At 47.3% G+C, this 19858-nt stretch overlaps 1 protein-coding gene across 1 annotated transcript in view; it reads left to right on the top strand.

Annotated features, from left to right (window-relative positions):
• RNLS (renalase, FAD dependent amine oxidase) overlaps positions 1 to 18661 on the top strand; it is an 84802-nt gene extending 66141 nt beyond the window's left edge. Inside the window, exons 6-7 of the mRNA XM_086616791.1 lie at positions 13285 to 13460; positions 18509 to 18661. Of these exons, the coding sequence (XP_086472917.1) occupies positions 13285 to 13460; positions 18509 to 18661 (329 nt within the window). The remainder of the gene's footprint in view (positions 1 to 13284; positions 13461 to 18508) is intronic.
• The last annotated feature ends 1197 nt before the right edge of the window (positions 18662 to 19858 follow it).

Genomic DNA, 19858 nt, shown 5'->3' with positions numbered 1-19858 from the left:
TCCGAGCCGCAGCGGATGGCGTTTAATGTCACATTTGGCCTGGAATAAAATACACAATGAAAGCGGGAAGGTCCTCAGAAAATCACCACCCGGCACATGGTTTGCGTTACTGCGTTTATGAAACCAGTGCCGGGGGATTCGAGACATCAAAATGTTGCTATTCCAAGAAAGAACTGGAGTTCCTTTGTTTAAACATCGATTCATACACATGCCAATTTATCTCCCATCATCCACTGCTTTACAACTCCTGTTGTTTCCACCAAGCGTGCTTGGAAGTAGTGATGAGTTACATAACTGCGGCTGTTCGGTCTAATTCGGAGTGAGCCAGTGTGCTTTTATAATCACGGAAAATCCTTGGTAAAGCTTGGAGAACATCCCACAAGGCAGACACCCCTCATGTGTTTCTTGAAGATGGCAGTGGCCTAAGTAGACCATTTATTTATTAAATGTATTTCACGTACCAAGAGTGTGTTGGCGTGGAATAGCTCCAGAAAAACCACTAGTGTTTTGAGTTTAATCCAGTTCATTAGGAGCTGAAAACGCTTCCCGATCCTGTTAGCGGCTCGCGTTGCGACGGTGACCAGGTTCAACCACGTCCATGACGCCGGCGTAAAAACCTCCCCACCTCTGTGATGCCCTACAAAGCACCGTGCCTCACTGTCCCAGAGTAAGGAAGGATTTTCCTAATCAGCTGCTGCCTAATCCATAATTATTAAGTATTACCCAATCCACTGTGCTAAAGCACGTTCACATTTAGACCTGGGAGACTTCTGTTTCCAGTCTTCCTTCTTCGGTCAGGATTCGGTGTTTCCTGCCCGCGGTCTGCGAACGTGGGTGATGTTCGTACCTGCTGGGCAAGGCATCGCACGCCTTGCCTGTCACCCTTCCACCTACACGCCGTCACCATGCTCGAAGAAAGCCCTAAGGTTGGGCATGCCTTCCCTCTCGCGCACCGTCAACACGCGGTTTGAAGTTATAAGCTGTGGAAGGAGTGTCGCTGGTGGCCAGGACCTCTGAAGATCTCTGCTCCAGCTCCCACTCGCAGCAGGCTGTGCTGACACAAGATCAGGGCAGCCATGCCTTCTCTACCTGAGGTTTCAAAAAACGAACAGGATGGAGATCCCCCGCGTCGCTGGTGACCTGTCCCAGGGCCGCACCTCCGTTGGGGGAAGAAGTGGTTCTTCACCTGCAATCTGAACTTCCCAAGGCTCAGCCTGTGGATGTTGCCTCCTGTTCCATTACCCGCCTCTACTGATTAGAGTCACGGCCATTCAGGTTGGAAGGGACTGCTGGAGGTCATCTGGTCCTACCCCTGCGCAAGGGTTGAAGTTGGACCCAGCTGTGAAGTTAGATTGTGTTGCTCAAGGCCCTTGACGTGCTGTGATTTGCCACCTTTGCGCTGCTGGCTCGTGTTCCATGGTGAATCCACCGTGACCAGCAGGACCTTTTCAGAAAGGTCCGTTGCTCAGCCAGACTGATGCGTGGGGTTGTCCTATGTCAGACACAGGACCTTGCACTCCTCCTTGTCGTGGCAATAGATAGTATGGTTCAAGTCAGCTCTTCCAAATATGCTCTTCTTTGCACCCAAGCCAGCTGGGTAGCAATGGCTTTTGAAGTGCCTCCAGAAACAGCAGTTTATGCTAGGAGCAACGGAGTTGGAGAGATGAATCAGCTCACCACTGTGGAAGCCCAATTTTGTTATTTCTCTTCTCCTAAGAATTTCGCCCCTTGGTCTGAATAGAGGGAAAATAAAACAACAGAGTGGCTGAACTGGCCAAAACAAAGATGCATCCGCCCCGATATGCTTCCTCCAGCAGAAGCCAATAGTGAATATCTAAAAAAAAGAGTGTAAGCAAAGCCAAACTCAGAGTGATTTTTTTTCTCTGACATTGTCTCCTTGCTAAGGACAATGTGCAGCTGGAGATTTTTGTCTAAGATAGTATCGCCGTCGTTGTGTGTAACAGTAAGTACTTGATACTTACTAGCACCTACTGGTGGTGTCCATCCTAGCTGCTTGATTCCAGTTGCATGGAAGAGGACACAACCCAAGGGAGAAGTTCACACATCCTTTCCTCAGCTGCTTGCATATGTGGTCTCAGAGCACCAGCACTGAGAACAACACATATGGAATTATAGAATCATAGAATCATAGAATGGTTAGGGCTGGAAGGGACCTTCAAAGGTCATCTAGTCCAACCCCCCTGCAAGGAACAGGGATATCTCCAACTAGATCAGGTTGCTCAGGGCCTCGTCCAACCTGGCCTTGAACGTCTCCAGGGATGGAGCATCCACCACCTCTCTGGGCAGTTATAATGGAATTATCAATAAGTACAATGTCTTTGCTGTCTCCAAATGCAATTTATCCAAAGAGGAAGCATATTATTTGGGACATATCATTAACAAATACATAGAAGCTACCAGAACATCAGTGTTGACACATACCTTTCTCACTGAGATTTCCCTCATACCGTGGGAGAGATCTGTTTATATGAGCAGATTTTTCCAAGAAGAACAAATTGTATACCATCATAGGGCTGGAACGAGCTGGGGGCCAGCAACTGAAGATGGTTTCTCTCCAGTAAGGCCCTCCTTGTGACATATAAACAGTCACCCAGCCGCCGTAACTGCGCTGTCTTCCCTGGTGGACTTGTATTTTGCAGATTTGTGCTTTGTTCCGGGAAAAGTAGTACTAGGGAGAGAGCAGCACGTGTTAGCTGGAGCGGTGTTTCTGGCTGCAACGCACATGCAAAGTATTTTGCATTTGTACTTTTCTTTCCGTGCTTCTGACTGACCTCCAGAACATTTCAATGGGAGGCACAGCAGCACCTCGCCATCCCTTGTTCACTGTCTGGTTTTTGGGGTGCCGTTGCCATGGTCCACTCACTCATCGTTCTTCCCGTTCTTCCCATTCTTCCACCTTGATTGATTGTGATTCATCTGAAGAAGATGACGGTGACAATGAAACAGTAAGCGTTCAGAGGGAGAAAGCAGAAATGATCAGGCAAAGATTTGCGTTGGATCTCCTGGGTGAAGCAGCCGTTCTTCCCAAAAAGCCATCACCTTCTCCAGTTGATGCCTGAATGGTCCTGTTTCCACTGTTCCTCCTCTATGCCATGTTCACTGACCCTGTATATTCAGTTGTGTGTTATTCCTCAAGCACTTGCATGCATCCCCCTCTCCGGTGCGTTCATCTTAAGAGGGAGAATCGCTTTGCTGCCCATCAGACGTGCCCATCATCCTGAACTGACAGAGGAACACGGCTGCAGTTCTCTAGGCATAAGTGAAAATGACTAATGGATCAGGCACAAACAGAAATGTGATTTTTCTGGTGTTTCTACACCTACTTTGATGCGTCCACTATTAATGGAGGTTTATCTAACCCTTGTTACCACCTCAAATGTCAATGTTTTAGTAGACAGCATTGAACTGTAGACATCCCAAGCTTTCTGCTAAGGGACTCTTTGCTAAACACGTCATTATACAAAAAATGCCTACATCTATACCTACCTAAAAGCAAACAGTCCAGCCCTCAAAGGCCAAAAGGCAAAGTCTTGCCCTCACTGTGAAAGTCCAGACTGTCCTTTTCATTTGTCTGAGACGTGGTAGTCCCTGCTTCCACTCATTTAGGAAGGCAGAGGTGTAAAACTCTCTTTCTCGTGCCAGTTTCACATTTTCCCAGTGAAGGACCTGAAAGAGGTTGTTGCAATTGCACAACAGGATGGATTTGTTAGCAGAGCCAGCGAGTTGCAGTCTGTAATTCTCCAGAAGTCTCAGGCTTTGTTCTCAGAGCTGCGCACTTCCCCGAGGACCGCTCGTGCCTCGCTGCGTTGTGATGAGCTGCAGCGTTCTGAATCGCTGCTTCTTGCACGAGACTTGCAAACTCATGAAGACTCTTCTTGCTAGGAGATACAACAACATCCCCTCTCTTTTTGTTTTCTCCTTAATTCCTTCTTGCAGGCTGGTCAAGGGTCGCTGGTTCTTCAGACATTTGTAGTGTAATGTTATTCTTTAAATCAGAAGTTTGCATTCAACATAACCCTCATGAGCATGTCCTCTGAACTTCTGTAACGGAGAACAAGCCAGGTGACCATGCCATCCTGCCGGCAGTCCAGGTGGGTGAGACAGAACAGCATGACTTCTCAGAGTTTGGTCTTTTTGTGTACACTGCTAGAGAGGAATGCAGTCTTCAGTGATGGACTAACCTTCGCTGAGAAGGGAAGGAGGTAGCAAGCCTGACTGTTCATGGCTGAGCCTCCTGGGGAAGTCACCGGCACCCAGGGAGTCCCTGGCAGCTCTTCTCCACGGCACAACATGCTACCTTTAGTTGACTTCATCACGACACAGCCTAGTTCCTTACTGATGACTGTGCGTGACGTCTGTTTTCTTCCCGATAATAATCAATAATGAAGCTGTTTCTCTGATACTGCCATTACCAATGTCATCTGGAGCATGATGAGCTTCTGAGAAGGATGGCTTTTTGCATCAGCCGAGGATCTCAGCTGCTGGTCATAAAATCCCATCTCTGGCCGCAGGAGCACGGTGCTCGAATGTTATGTAAGGAAGAGCCTACAAGAAGTGTCTATGTTGAATTCCCTGCACGGCATGCATGAATATTAAGTATTTGTGTGGTTGGCTGCCTTAAACACCCCATCAATATTTATAACTGGTCAGGGGGACAGTGGGAATTCTTCAGCATAAATTATTTCAAGCCTCGTTTCTTTAATACGGCAGTCGTTGCATCTCTTTGCAGTCTGGAGGACTAAAGGTAGGTGGTACATGAAGGTGGAGGTGGTTCCCTTCTTTCGCTTCAGGATTGTGAGCTTGTATTATTGGAAGGGAAGATTCGTCTTACAGGTTGCCAGTGTAATTCTTGAGTATCCTTTTTCATTTTAAAATACAGATTCCTTTATCTTCTCAGTACCGAAATGAGAATTTTTAGGAAGGTGGAAAAGTTCAAGAGTTATTTAGATTTTCATCTCATGACCTGGCCGGTTGCTTTGTAATCCCCTGCCTGCCCCGCCTGCCTTTTAGAAAACTCTTCCGAAATGTGCCTTGTGAAATAGAGCAGATTTTATTCCAGGGAGAATATGGGACCTTATGAACCACAGGAACTTCTGAGGGTAACTCAGGAAGGTCGCTAACCCTTCTGCCAAATGGCAGCGTGGCGTTTGGAAAGTGACCTCCATCTCTCTTGCTTGTTTGCTTGGTGTGGTGAAGTCAATCACTGTTCCTTTCCTCATTTTAGATATCATTTTGTAAGGCCTGCTTGTTGGCTTCTCTTTTGGCAGCCTGCTGATCCCTCCCAGAGGGCAGGGATACAGTTCCAGCCCTTCTGGAGTTGTCCAGCTTCTCTGCTGTCCTCCACGCTGACCCAGCAGCATTTCCTCTACAGCCTGGCTTTGAGGGTTTGTTTGGTGTGGCAGTGAGAATCATAGAATGATCATAGAATGGTTTGGGTTGGAAGGGACCTTAAAGATCATCCAGTTCCAACCCTCCTGCCGTGGGCAGGGACACCCTCCACTACACCAGGTTGCCCAAAGCCTCATCCAAGGCTGGATGAAGGAAGCCCTTTCCCTTCCCCTCATGCTACCCAGGACCAGAAATGGCTTTTGGAGAGCAAAGCCTGTCTCCCCAGTAAGACTAAAAAATCCTGAGGGGCAGGAAGCAACCGCGTCTCATTTTTTATCGATATCTGTTCTGACTCCAGGTTTTGGGCAGGATCATGGGAAAAATGCTTGACACGGTTCCTCTAGGAAGAAATAAAATGTTTCTGTGAAAGATCCATATACAGTTTTCTTCTGGAGACTAGATCCTAATCCTAGGATCGATCCTGTAGGAAGGAGAGACATAATGTCCATGCCAGCGCTGGAGGGGTTCCAGCTGAGCAATCAAACAGTAGGAGTACGATCTGCCTTTGAAGCTGGTCCCTGTTTTGAGCAGAAGGTTGGACTAGAGACCTCCAGAGGTCCCTCCATACCTAAATCCCGTGGCAGACAGTGTTCTGGTGAGTATTTACTGAACACACTAGTAAATTAACTGGGAAGTGAGTCCAACCAAGCCCCCTTGGGAAAAACAGGCAATTCTTCAAGCTTTGTCCACATTCACTGTCTGCAAGTTGTAATGTCAGCACGACTGAACCAGTAAAAATTTTCAATCCTCTTTGTGGACCTTTTGTGGATGTAGCTATGGCGCCTGCAAACTGATCTGCAGGTCTTGGCTTCTTACTTTTCTGCCTTTATCAAGGCAGATCTCGTTCTCCCAAGGGGTCGATGGATTTATGGGCTTTGCAGAGCCTGTGAGCCACGGGGCACTTCCAGGGCCTGCTGGTTGCAGCCTGTGCTGCTTCATGCTTCTCCACAAATGCACTTCTACTTCTAAGGTTGAGTCTGATCAGCCTCTCTGACCACCCTATCCTTGGCACCTTGGTGGACATTGTGTCCCTTGCGGTACCAGGTTCTTGCTCCAAATCCTTTCAGCTGAGGAACTGCAAGACGTGCTTCACGGTGGCCCTCAGACGTTATTTTCTCTCCTAGAATGTTGTTGTTTGGATGAATCCAGTTGGCTTCTGCTTTCTCAGGGATAGTAGGAGAAGCTGTAGCTGCTTCTCCCTGTCTTTGCCAGTCTCCACTGCGAGCTGCGCAGGCAGTGTCGAAGGGTGGATGGGTCCTTCTTAGGGTACCTTCTACCATTAATATAAGGGTAGAAGAGCACTGTGCTCTGTCCCCTTCCTGGCACCTTGAAATCCATGTTACCCTCCAGTTCCTCCCCTTCCACAGGTACTTTCCAGCTGTCACACTCTCAGAATATGATAGATACCATCCTGATCATTTGCCAAATGAATCCTATGACTTTTCAAGCTCTGATGATGTTCTCCCTGCTAAGGAAACTTCAGGCCTCTGTGGATGCCAGGGATCATAGCTGATCTTCAAAATGTCTTTTGAATTTAGGGACTCTGAACCCTGACCTTGACATAGATTCACCAGAGAAAAGCAGCTTTTGCATTTTGCAAGGGAGAAGATTTTGGTGGACAGATAATCCACCATGGGCTTTCTCCGAGAAGTTATGTTTTGTTTTACTGAGATTTTTAGTGATGTGTCTGTCCCTTCCTTCCCTGAGAGTGATGATAAAGGAGGATGTGGCCACCACAGGAGCCACCTTTACACTCTTAATGTCATCTGACAACTTCCTAGGGCAGAAGATGTCCCTGTGGGACGACTTGGCACCATGGGCTGTTTGTATTGCCACTGTCCTGCAGTACAGAGCGAGTAGAAGAATCCACCTACAGATTGTTTTATCCCACTGTAATAGTGACAGCTACGCTTCGAGCCTGAGCAGCTCTGCTGAGCAGCTTCACCATGCTCTTTCATCTCACCGTTCTGCCCTAAATGTGTTATTCAGAGCTAAGAGCCACCTTTGGGTCTCCAGATGCTCCAGAGCCACAAGCCGTTGTGCTAGGGAAGCGACCCTGGGCTCTGTTCTCTGTGCTGTTCTCCAGGGCATCTTTTATTAGCCCCGTATTTTTTCTGGAAGATAATGCTCCTAACAGGCTTAATCCTGCATAAATTCTCGCTGTCAGCAGTCTGTCCTTCTCTTTCTTTACACAGCCTGTGTGATTCCTCCAGCTGGGAATTAACGATGAGTCCCGGAATGTTAAGAAGCTGATGGCCACCTTCTCCTGCTCGCAGTCCAAATACCTTTCCCCTCATTCCCAGGTTGTAGGTGATGATCCAGTTCCCCCAGAGAGTTCAACATGGGGAGACTTTCCTAGTGCTTAATTCACAGTTAAAACCAGCTGAAGTGCAGTGTATGGTGAGCTCTAATTGCTTTCATGCTTTATCTCCTTGACACCTTTCCAGATGGCTGATGCCCTCTACCTGTAACAGCTTGTGCTTCACGCTACTCAGTGTTGGAGGTCTTCCTTGACTGTTTTCATGGGCTGATACAAACCCACCAAGCTCCAGCTGGAGGCACAGGGGTGGTGGTCTCTGTCCTGACCCTGCTCCCAGCAGAGCAAACGTCACAGCTACAGCAGGTGTCCAGGTGAGTTGGGGCAGTCCTCGAGGATGGAGATGCCCCCAACACTCAGGGCCCCGTCCCAAGGATGCCCCGTTCACGTGGGAAGGGGCTAGATCCTCATATCCAAGTGGAATTTTCTCTCATTGCAGTTGTGCCCGTTGGCTCTTGTCCTGTTGCTTTGAGCTTCTAAGAGAAGTCTGTCTCTGTCATGTTTGTAACCTTCCCTTTAGGATGTGGAAGGTGCAGTTAGGTCCTCACTTTTTGATTCCCCACTTATTTAACGCTGCATTTATTTAGTCTCTTGTCTTTTCAATTCATCCATTTTCCTTTTCCACGTATGTGGTTTCATACTCACTAAGGGGGAAAGACACTGCTGATCAGACTGACAGTGCTGCCAAACTTGGTCTGAAGTGCTTTAGTGTCTCCCATAAGGTCTTCGTGGACCAGACTTGTCTGTGGGAGACTGGTGGAACCTCATACTTGGGGACAAAAAAACCTGATATTCGTTCATCCCTACTACTCTCCTCAGCCTTGCAGGCTGCTCGGAACAACTGCATATAGATGGTGGTGGTGGCCAAGACGTGGTGGTGGCTGACATCCCAAGGAGGGTGGTCATGTTAAATCTGAGACCCACATCAGAGCCTGGCTCTGCCCATCTTCCCATCCACGCAAGCCAACCACTCCACAGTCTGCGGGGTCTGCACAGCCCCAGCTGCTGCTGCTGGGCAGGCAGGGATGCATCCTGTGACACCTTCACTGTCACAGATGGGATGCTGGGCTGGGTGGGGCGATATGCTGAAGATTGTGCAGTTCCTTTCTGTTTAAGTGAAAGCAAAATGAGTCTTGAAAGGAATATGTTTATCCTGAACCTCGGACCCAAGCTACAGCCAACTCTGCCATCTCATTCTAGCTCTGATCTACCCATCATCTTCCGCCTTCCACCGCATCAACCAGTCGGATTAATTGCCGTGCAGCTGGAATGAGAGGAGGGGAGAACTGGGAGCAGATGGAAGCTCTTGTGCTGCTTCCATTCACCCTCAGATCCTTACCCCTCGCATTGCCGAGCGTTCCCGGGCTTGCCGCATCTCCCATGCTACTTCGTCATCTGCTAGCGTGGCCGTGGACTGCTTGCATACTTGCCACAAATAAAGGAAATTAAAATCTCATGGGAAGCCCTGCCAGAAGCCCTCATTTTGAAGCGAGCTGTTGCAGCCTGGTTTGAACACGTTGGGAGGAAAACGAGGGTTTTACTCCTGTGACAGCTCAACAGTCGTTTCGTGCATCAAGGCGGAGATGACCTCCGTTGCTTTCAGGGAAAAGTCTATTTTCAACTCCCCTGTTAGCCAGTATTTTTGCAGAAGAAAGAAAAGGACTTGAGGCTAAACTCGATCCTCGCAGGCTGCATATTTCAGTACTGGAAGGCTGTGACTCAGTGGCCTCTGGAAGCTCTCCAAGCTATGAGTAGCTCAAAGGAGGAATTAAAAACTCAACGAACTGCCTGTTCTCCTGAAACTTGTTTTGAACATGCTATGGAAGAGATGAGAGGTTTGAAAGAAGGCAGCCCTGTCCAAGAATCATTGGCTATAACAAGTCACGGCGAGCAACGAATATTTATTTTATTAAAGTGCTTAGGCATCTTTTAATGAGCCTTTTTGCCAAATTTATAGGAAAGAATTTGCCAAAATACCGTGTACGCTATAGTAAATCCCAGGGTACCTAATAGGTTTCCCCACTTGGTCTTCTGTCCCTGACAGTCTCTAGGTGGAGACGTCAGAATACCTATTTTCTTCCCCAAAATGGGAAGGAGAGACTGAGTAGCATTTCTGACTTTTTTCCAGACAGTTGGAAAAGCTGATGTGAACAAAGATGTGTCCTGTGCTAGGCTGTGAAGCCGGGCTTGGGGGTGGCAGGAGGAATCTCGGGAAGATGAGTCTGAGGCTGGATGTTAGTCTCAGGCAATCAATTCATCAGTGCTCAGGGAAGAAGATGGCCCCTTTGGCTGAGCCTCTGCTTCTAGAGAAGAGTGGTGCTTGTTTCACTCCACAGTCTCTTGTCTCCAGATCTGCTTCGCCCTCATCCCAAATCCATGTTGGGTAGATGTCTTGGACCTGTCCATCCCTGATGGTTAAGGCTTACTTTCAAGCCCAAAGCAGAAGAGTGCAAAATCAACACCTCAGATTAAAATAGGAAACAAAGTTTCTGGACATTTCAGGAAATCACTCAGGAAAAGAGCTCTAGCACTTGCTGGAAACCGAGCTGGTGAGCATAACCCATAGAGTGAAGCAACTGATCTTCTGCTCTTGGGAGTGCCTTACTTGGAAAAGGAGAACGTTGAGAACAGGCAGCACCATGGCTTGGTGCCTTCAGACATGCCCTGTCAGGGTGCATTCCTGATCACAACCAGGAAACATCTTCCCACTCTTTTTTCTACCTTTTCCCAGTTCTCCAGAGCAAGGGTTGACTGAGCTGGCCTATCCAAGAAAGAGACTCGGTGAAGGGATACTTCCAACTGAAGTTAAAGCCTTTGCTTTCATGCTTGCTGTGGGTGCTAGGACTTGGTACTGCTGCCGCCGTGTTTTCTGAAGTAGTCAGCAAGGACAGAAAGCTTATCGCAGAAAGACATTTTAGTTGCCTTTGGAAAGCTGGAATTTGTCATCTTCTCAAAGGGGATCTCCAACTGGAGGAGCTGGAGCTGGAAATCTCTTCACCAACACAGCAGAGAGAAAGATTTCTAGCAAGCTTGGTACCTAACAGCCAGAACTGGTCAGAAGGTGTTCAACTGCCTCTTTCTTTGTGGATTCCTTGGTCATAAAATGCTCATTTGCTGAAACTAAAGTATTTTGCTAGGAATGTGCTAATTCAAACAAAGGTTTAGCCAGAAAAGGCTAAGAGAGACTTTCTGGTTAATGGAGTGAGGGGAAATCACTTAATTTAATGACCAGCTTGGTGAGTTCAGGCTCTCAGCTGAAATACAGCAGAACTCGGGTTGTGTCCTTGCTCCGTCAAACTCGAAGCAGAACAGCCCCAGCGGGAATGACTCATACAAGGATCTGCTGGGTCCTCATCGTGTCTTGGCACAGGGAAATCACTGAGCCTGAAAATCCTCTAGGCAAATTCTCTGGCCACTGTTTTTTTGGCTGTCCAGACCAAGTCTGGAAGGTGACAAGCCAACACGCTGTCAGGGATGGAAGTGTCTTGCTGTAGAGAACCTTCAGCCCCAGCCATAATGAAGCTTGACCATTTCCAAGTCTACTGGGATGAACATCAGCTTCAGTTCCTTCCCGTGCACTGCAGCCTGTTTTAAGTGAAAAACTTCCGAGTTTTGCTCACTTGCTCATTTGCCTGAGGACAGAAGTTGTATTTAAGGTTCACACTCCCCAAAACGTGCATGTAGCCAACCACACATTGATCTCCTAGAAGCTAGAGCAGCAAAATTTGAATTGAATTCACTCATTCAGGCTAAAAGGAAGTGCTGATTTCTCAAGCTAACCTGCCCTGGCTTCTGTTCACCTTCTTCTTCTCCTCCATAAATGTAAAGTTTTGTTTTTATTCTAGCCTTTCAACTGTGTGAGTACTGTTGCATGGCCAATAAGCAACCAGTTGTAGAGGGAGCAGATGTTTTTCACAGTAATGCAACAAACTCTCTTCTTTTTTTTTTTGTCCTTTGCCATAAAGACAATTTTTATCTCATGATGGTTTCATGTTTCAGTCTTTCATATTTCTGTGTTGCAGAGATTCTCCCCTTAAGGGGACTTTGTCGTGGTTTAGCCCCAGGGGGCAACTAAGCACCACACACCCACTCACTCGCTCTTTCTCCCTCGGTGGGATGGAGAGGAGAAAAATGTAATGAAAGGCTCAAGGGTCAAGACAAGGACAGGGAGGTATCGCCCACCAAGCATGGTCATGGGCAAAACAGACTTTCCACACAGAGAGGACAAGGAGAAACAAAGCCAGATCTTAAAACACCTTCCTCCCACCCCTCCCTTCTTCCCAGCTCTGCGTCCTCCCCGCAGTGGTGCAGGGAGATGGGGAAGGTGGGGGGGGGTGTTGCAGGTCAGTTCGTCACACCTTGTTTCTGCTGCTCCTTCCTTCTCAGGAGGAGGACTCCTCACACTCTTCCCCTACTCCAGCGTGGGGTCCTTTCCCACAGGAGACAGTTCTCCACGAACTTCTCTGACTCGAGTCCTTCCCATGGGATCCAGTCCTGACGCATCAGACTGCCCCAGCACAGACTTTTCTCGTGGAGTCACGGCTTCTTAGGGTGCAGCCACCCGCTCTGGCATGGGGTCCTGCACGGACTGCAGATGCATCTCTGCTCCACCATTAATCTCCAGCAGTGTGGGAGGTCCTTCCCATGGAGACAATCCTCCTTGAACTCCTTTGGGTGCAGCCACCTGCTCCAGTATGGGGTTCTTCACGTGCCTTCAGCCGTAAGCAGAGCGCCGAGCCCCTGGCATCGATCCCCATGAGTGGCGTCAGAGCTGTTCCGTTTCCAATAATAACTTCCATCCTCCCCAAAAAATGTATTATTTATATTATTATTTTTATTTATCATCCAAAACCTTGATCTTATCACATGGCTGGGTGAGCTTCAGCCTTTGGTAGAAGGTTTCCCCTTTGCCGTTGTCGGTGATAGCACAAGTCCCAGCAGCAAGCGTAGCCCTTTGGGAGGGCTTTGGGAAGCCCTTGAGGCTTTGGGAAGCCTCACCTCCACAACCACCCCCCAAGCAAGACCTTGTGGGTGGGTGACCACAACCACATGCCTTCAAGTGCCCTGCGATTGTAGAGGTGCTCATTGGCACTATGGCTGGAAAAATCCCTACGAAGCAGTTTTACGTGTTTTCGTTTTGTTGTTCTCTTTCACCAGTTTGCCACAATCACCAGTTTGTTGCCCTCCTTGTAGAGCCTGTCGAAAGGTCTAGGAGGAAAAAGATTAAGAGTTGGTTCCAGTATATTCCCTGCTCCTCCCAGCTGCTACTTACGGGGTGTGGGAACGCCTTGAGGTTCCTCAAGGAAACACGTGGAGCTCGGGTTATTGCAATGGGAAAAGCGTCACGAATTTAGCAAAAAGCCTCGACTCCTTCACTGTGCTTCTTGTGAATGACTTGTGTTGTTACTCTTTGTCTTTTTTCCAGCTGAAGAACTGGGTGGTGCCACAGATATTTTCGTTCTTGCTGACTCCTAGGCTAGAGGCGTAGTTGTCAGCGTGGGGGGGAAGACAAGTATTTATGAGTTATCTTTCAAAAGCATCTCTCTTCTTTATTTCAGAGTCTCCTGAAATTGGGCCCTCAGTTGTAGTTCACACAACTGTGACGTTTGGAAGTGAACACCTGAATTCAGACCCTGCCGAGGTGCAGCAGTTCATCCTCCATCACCTGGAGAGGATCGTGCCATCCCTGCCTGAACCAGCCAGCATCAAGTGTCAGAAATGGAGATACTCCCAGGTAATCCGTAGTGGGATGGGGCAGCTGGGAGGACGCTGCTGGGGCAATGCCACAGTGCAAATTTGGAATGCATCGTGAGAAACAGGACGTCGTATCACCCGGTGGTTTTCATCCTCGGGGAGCAAGAGGAAAGGGGAGAGTTGTTCCATATCTGTAAGACATTCCTCCACGTAGCCATGAGCAGCAGCCAAGGCTGGCCAGCAAGAGCCAGATTGTTCCTAGTCATCTTTTTATGTAGAAGGGGACCTGGTAAGTTATGCAGTCACCCTCCTGGTAAGCAGGGACAGGAGCAGTGCACAGGAAGGAAGTAAATCCCACATACTTTGGTGAGATTTTCACTGGTATTTAAAAATATGACTCAATCTGTCTCTTCTGTATCCGAAAGATGTGATAAAATTCCCACCCTACCACAGAGCAGCAGAAGTGCTGGCGTTCAGACGCACTAATTGTTATTATTTGATTTGGCCCAGTTCAATTTAACAGTATGTGATGCGAAAACTATTTTAAAGTAAACTACCTAAGGGTAATAATAGCAAAATGTGTATATTTTACAGACTTCTTTTAAAATTCCAAGGAAATTGTTGGCAATTTCCTAAAGTATTGGAGCGTATCTACATGTTTACCCAAAGCCTCTTAAGTTCAATTACATTGGTGAAACTGAATGTGGAAGTTGATGCCAAATATTTACTTAAAGCAGACCCCGAAAAATTTTTCCTTTTATAAAGTCTGGAAAAGTTGCTGTAGATGAGTCTGCTCACACCCTCTGATGTGCATCCAATTTAGGAGCCTGGTCTCGTTAGCACGACGTTGATTTTTCTGCGAGTTGGGTATTGGTGGTTTGCAAATCACTTCCCAGTTCATAGTGTTTGTTCTCAGTTGTTGTATAGAAACGACCTCAGTGTAGGTTGTCATGTTTCAGGTGACTCATATGAAAATCATGGTATGTTTTGTATGTTCCTCTGTCAGTTCAGGGTTTGTTTTTTTTTTGCTACTAACAGTATCTCTGTACAGTTGTCACTGTTAAGGCATCCTGGAGAAGAGAAGGCTCCAGGGTGATCTTATAGCAGCTTTCCAGTACCTAAAGGGGGCCTACAGGAAAGCTGGAGAGGGGCTTTGGACAAGGGTGTGTAGTGATAGGACAAGGAGCAATGGCTTTAAACTGAAAGAGGGGAGATTTAGATTGGATAGAAGGAAGAAATTCTTCCCTCTGAGGGTGGTGAGGCACTGGAACAGGTTGCCCAGAGAAGTTGTGGATGCCCCATCCTTGGAGGTGTTCAAGGCCAGGTTGGATGAGGCTTTGGGCAACCTGGTGTAGTGGAGGGTGTCCCTGCCCATGGCAGGGGGGTTGGAACTAGATGATCTTTGAGGTCCTTTCCAACCCAAACCATTCCATGATTCTATAATTCTATCCTATTCTGGTTGCCACTTGTGGTCTTTTCTCCTGCGTTATCTGTTATCTTTCTGCTTCAAACTGCTTGCGAGCTGCAGGTGGCAGGGAGGGGAAGAATGGGATCTATCTACAACAGACAGACACTTGGTTGACCAACTCTGGAAAGGGCTTCCAAAGCAAAATAAGTATTTTGAAACAGAGTTAATACGCTCTAGGTACTACTGCCACCACAGAGCTCTATCCTAAAATTTGTCAAACTCAGCTGCTTTGTTTATGTGTGCAAGGAAAGGGCGTAATGTGCCTTGTCCTTGCACTGCTCACACTTCCAGCCTGGTGTCAAAGGTGACGTGTCATCTGTGGCCCATTCTGATTTATTTCACCATGAAAACATGGATGAAGGAAGAGGCAAGAGCGGCAGTTAATTTCTTACTGCCGAATAAAAGAAAAATTCTCAATTGCGTTCTACCGAACAACTGTGCTTTTCGAATCCCGGCAAAATTATGGCCGTGCAGGATTTATTCTAACCTTGTACCTAGTGCTTCATCATTTTAGATGCAGCTGGAGGAGGGACTGTAGGAATGAACTCTTAGAGCCCACAATTGCTTCCAAATTGTCGCCTTCCCAAATCGCTAGGTGCGCGTCCTGTTTCCCTGAATTTAAAAATTACATTCAGGCATCGTACTACCGGATGATGCTCCGTTATTTTCTCAAACCACTGGAAAATTTTTGCTTTTTTTTTTCTCCTTCCTCTGTTGCCTGCTATCGACCGTGCTGTTGCTAACCAAACCCACCACCTTCAGCAGCTGCTTGTGCTTTTTGGCTTTTTTTATCACCAGTCTTTAATTCGGCGGGTGAATGTCAATATGTCTGAGATTGCAAATAAGTCAGTGGAGGTCGGATCTGTTATCCCCATAAAGAGATCCCTTGCCACCCTATAAAATAATCACTGCCTAAATTAAATATCTGGGACAGAGCTCCCTCTTTCTCTTAAAGCTATCCTTGTTTTTAATTATAATAAGCTGTTGCCACAGAGCAAAGGGAGCTGACAAGATGGGTGCATCTCTCCCCTGGCTCTTTTAGATGAGATTTATCCTACTTGTTAATTAAATCCGGCTGTAACGTCCTTCACATGGCCAAACACAATCCTAGGATTAAAATGCAGACATTACAATTATCCGTGGCGGATGAGGGATTAGGACTTCCAAACTTCTACTGACACTGCTTAGGAGCACGGCTGCAATTCTGGATCCCCTGCTTTAATTACGATAAGGCACTATTAGCTTTCAAAGCCAACAGCTTCCCAATCCATCATGTCCCTTTGACAGAGTCACTTCATCTGTATAAGGGATAGGGAGAAAGCACGGAATCATAGAAACTGGACCTCTTCAGAGGAGACCTCAGAAGGGCCCTCTTCAGGTCTCTAGTCCATGCTGTTGCTCAAAGCAGAACTATCACCAGCACGAGGTGACCTTGACATTGGCTTTGTCTAGCTGAGTCTTGAAGTCTTCAAGGATGGAGATCCAACAGGTTGCACCATATAGCCGAGGGTAATTTGGAATTTATGTTGGACAACGCCTTCAGAAGAACTTGAAGAAGGGGCAGGATCATTCCTTTCTGCAGTCACTGTGTCTAGAGTGAGGGCCTTTACTACATTGAGCGCCCAACCTTGGCACACAGGTGGAAGGATGCAGGCTGAGATGTGAAAATACTGATCCTGTCACCAGCGTGACAAACCACGAGCTGTTTGGTCCAGCCAGCGTCAAATAAACGCCGAGTAGCCAAGAAGGAAGGACACTCAAAAAGGCTTTTGCTGCCAAACATTTCTTCATTGTTTATGCTCAGTGACCTCAATCTGTACGAAAAATTTAGAAATACAGTAACTACTGACCTAAAATTAGTCTGAGAAAGACGATCTCTGGCTGGATTTACCGTACATGGCTAGACTCTTCTGTTGAGTGGAATGATGGAGAATGGATCTCAACTGGCTACAAATTCATTTTGGATAATTGCCTCCTTTAAAGAGATGCTAACATGCTGGTAATGCCAAATGCAGCCAGTGACATGAGTGTGGGTGTTGCACACCTGATCCGCACTTGGAAGTGGCAGATAACAGCACGGCAGTGGCTAGCTGAGTGTACATTTGAGTCGATGGAAGAATCCCCTGGGCTCAACAAGATGCCTTGGACTCTAGGTCTTGTTCACCGAAGCTGACAGTCACGAGATGGAATGCAGAACCAGTTTACTGCACAGGAATCCAAAACACATCTTTAGACCAGAGGCAGAAAGTCAAGAAACGATCGAAAGAAAATTGTACTCTGTATCATGCTTTATGGTCTCTATGGTTTGATCGCCATTGCTGCTCTACTGCTGTGCTTCTGCTCCTTTTCTTCCCTCTCTCTCTCTGGCTTTCTAGATATTTTTTCCTCTTTTTCATCATTTTATCCTTATGGGTCTTGTTTTGCATTCTTTTTCTCAGACTGTTTCTTCCCACCTTCCTCCTTTGACCACTTTGTCATCAAGCTGTCCTGCACCTTCTTATCTTTTTCATCCCTCCTGCCTGAGCCTGCCTTGCCCTCATGTTTACATTTTGGCCATGCTGCTGCTCCGAGATTCACCGGTGCTGCTCTGGGATGCGCTGATTCAGTGCAACATGGACACTCAGCCTTTGTACGTGGGTTTGAAATGGGCTGGGCCAGCGTGTGACCCACCAAGCGTGGTGAAAACACAACTGCTGTGTGCTTTTACTCTGACACGCGTTGGTGGTGGTCATAAAGTACGGCACCAGAAAGAGGTCTGTTCTCCCCGTGAGCTCCCAGTGGCTTCAGGTGAATAGATGCTGGCCAAAGTCCATCATTCATTTTTAGAGATGTTACACGGTGCTGCTCAAGAGCTGCCACTCCACAGGTACGAGTTTAATTGAGGGTACAGTGCCAGGAAAATTATATTTCAATACATTGAGAATGACATCAAATATTTATCAAAGCAACCTTATTCATCACTTATCCCATGCTACTTACAAAGTGTGGATTGTATCTCTAGCAGCGTCTAAAAATTGTTGTGCTGCTGAGATGAAGACCAGCGTAGCAGGGCTGGAGATGGGGTGGGTTGTCCCAAGGCTGTGTACACACTTGCACAGCAGCACGAAGCATGGACAAGGCATCATGACAGTCGTTGCTCTGAAGTCCATCTCACTTCCCATGCAGGAAGGTCCCCTGGTCACCCCGATTGTGTTGCAGGCTCTCTTGGAAACAGCAGGCTCCCTTTCCCCAGTCGAACAGTTACATACTAGGGAGTTTTTGCAAGCCCACCTTGGCTGATGTGAGATTGTGTATCTTCACACCTTTTGGCGTAGAGATCTCCATACCTTGTCTATCCACGGTCAGGCAATTCATTTCTGTTCAAGAAGACTAAGACAGGACGGGGCTGTGAAGTTTCTAAATTTCCACATACGGGAAAGTTTTGTTCTAATTATTCAACTCCAGGAGATAAATATTTTCCTGTGGTACTTGGATCGTAGGTCCTGTGGTACTGGGACCTACGATCTGGGATGGGAGGGGTGCTTCATGTGAAGGTGTGTTTCCCAGGAATGCTAACCTTTGTGGTGTGAAATTCAGGTAAATAAAATATTTTCTTTTCCCTCTTTGCTTTTCTTTTTCAGGTTACAAAAGCTGTGCCCAATTGTCCAGGACAAATGATTCTTCACGCTCAACCCCTCCTGATCTGCGGGGGCGATGGATTTACTCGTTCCAACTTTGATGGCTGCATAGAATCTGCAATGAGTCTTGCAGAGGCTGTGAAGTCTCATTTATAGCAATTTCAGAGTTGGCTGCTAAATGCAGTCTAGATTTCTGATGAATTTTTACTATGACGGATTGAATTCTAGTTTGGTGTCAAAATCCCTGGCCTCTATCTTGCAAAAATAAATAAAGGAAGATCTATTGGTGTGCTGTAATAATTGCTGGGGTGGAATTTAATTGAATTTTCCAGGATCTGTGCTGTGAGTGGTTACTTTGCTTGAAGTAAAGCTTTTTCTGGCTCTAGTCAGAGACAGTGAGCTCCAGCAGTCTTTCCAGGTCTCCTATTACTTTTACAGCCCATGAAAATTAAGTCAAGGAGAGGATCCTGCCTTGAAGCAGCATAAAAACCCACGGAGCTGCAGAATTTACTCATCCTCTGAGCATTTGGAGCCCTGGAAATGACAGAAGGAACATGCACATTTGATCATGGAGCTTTCATACGTACATGTGGTCATTTCTTTCGGTGGGGATCAGCCCTGGTCATGGCTGTTGTGTTGGCCATGGGGAATCAGTGGTGGGACATACCTTGCTATGCTTCTCAAGTTGGATGGCCTGTGCAAGGCCTAACCGTATCGACTCAAGACCCGTGTCTCCAGCCATGGAGAACTTGTAAGTGAGGGGTAGTGGTTGTCTGCCCACCAGCTTTCTCAGCCCACAGTTTTCTGGAGCCCCGGTTGCAGATTGCTGGAAGAGCTCATTCCAAGAGCTTGATGGCGTTACTGGCAATGATGTGCCACTGAAACATGGTACCTGTCCTGGGTGCGATCCAAGCAGCATCAGCCCAGCTGCGCTCATAAAAGAAAGAATGGAGAGAAGGTGAAGGAGAAGGTGTGCACGTTTCTAGCGCTCCCATAGCAATAGGGCTGCTATCCCAGAGTCATCTTGGGAATAGACATTGACATCTGGGCTGTAACGTGAGTTTGACACGATAAAGCGGGCTGCCTAGGAATGTGGATGCACTTGAAATAGTTCAGTATTTGCCAGGGTAGAGAGTCACCGGTGCATCATGGCTCGCTGGTGGTCATGGCTCCCCTGAACAGCCCTCTCCTCCTTCCAGCTGGTGGAGGAGCCAGGGTAGGAGCAGCCAATACGGAAAGTGGTTTAGCTGCTTCCCTTGGTGAATGCCAAGAGGAAGGAGGGAAAAGAACTTATCCAAGCGTGGTCCGTGGCAGTGTGTTGGTAAGAAATCTGTGCTGACATTTCAGGCTCAG

The sequence above is a fragment of the Tauraco erythrolophus genome, chromosome 9 (genome assembly GCF_009769465.1).
Source record: "Tauraco erythrolophus isolate bTauEry1 chromosome 9, bTauEry1.pri, whole genome shotgun sequence".
NCBI classification, from domain to species: Eukaryota; Metazoa; Chordata; class Aves; order Musophagiformes; family Musophagidae; genus Tauraco; species Tauraco erythrolophus.
This window is presented reverse-complemented; position numbering and strand designations above follow the sequence as displayed.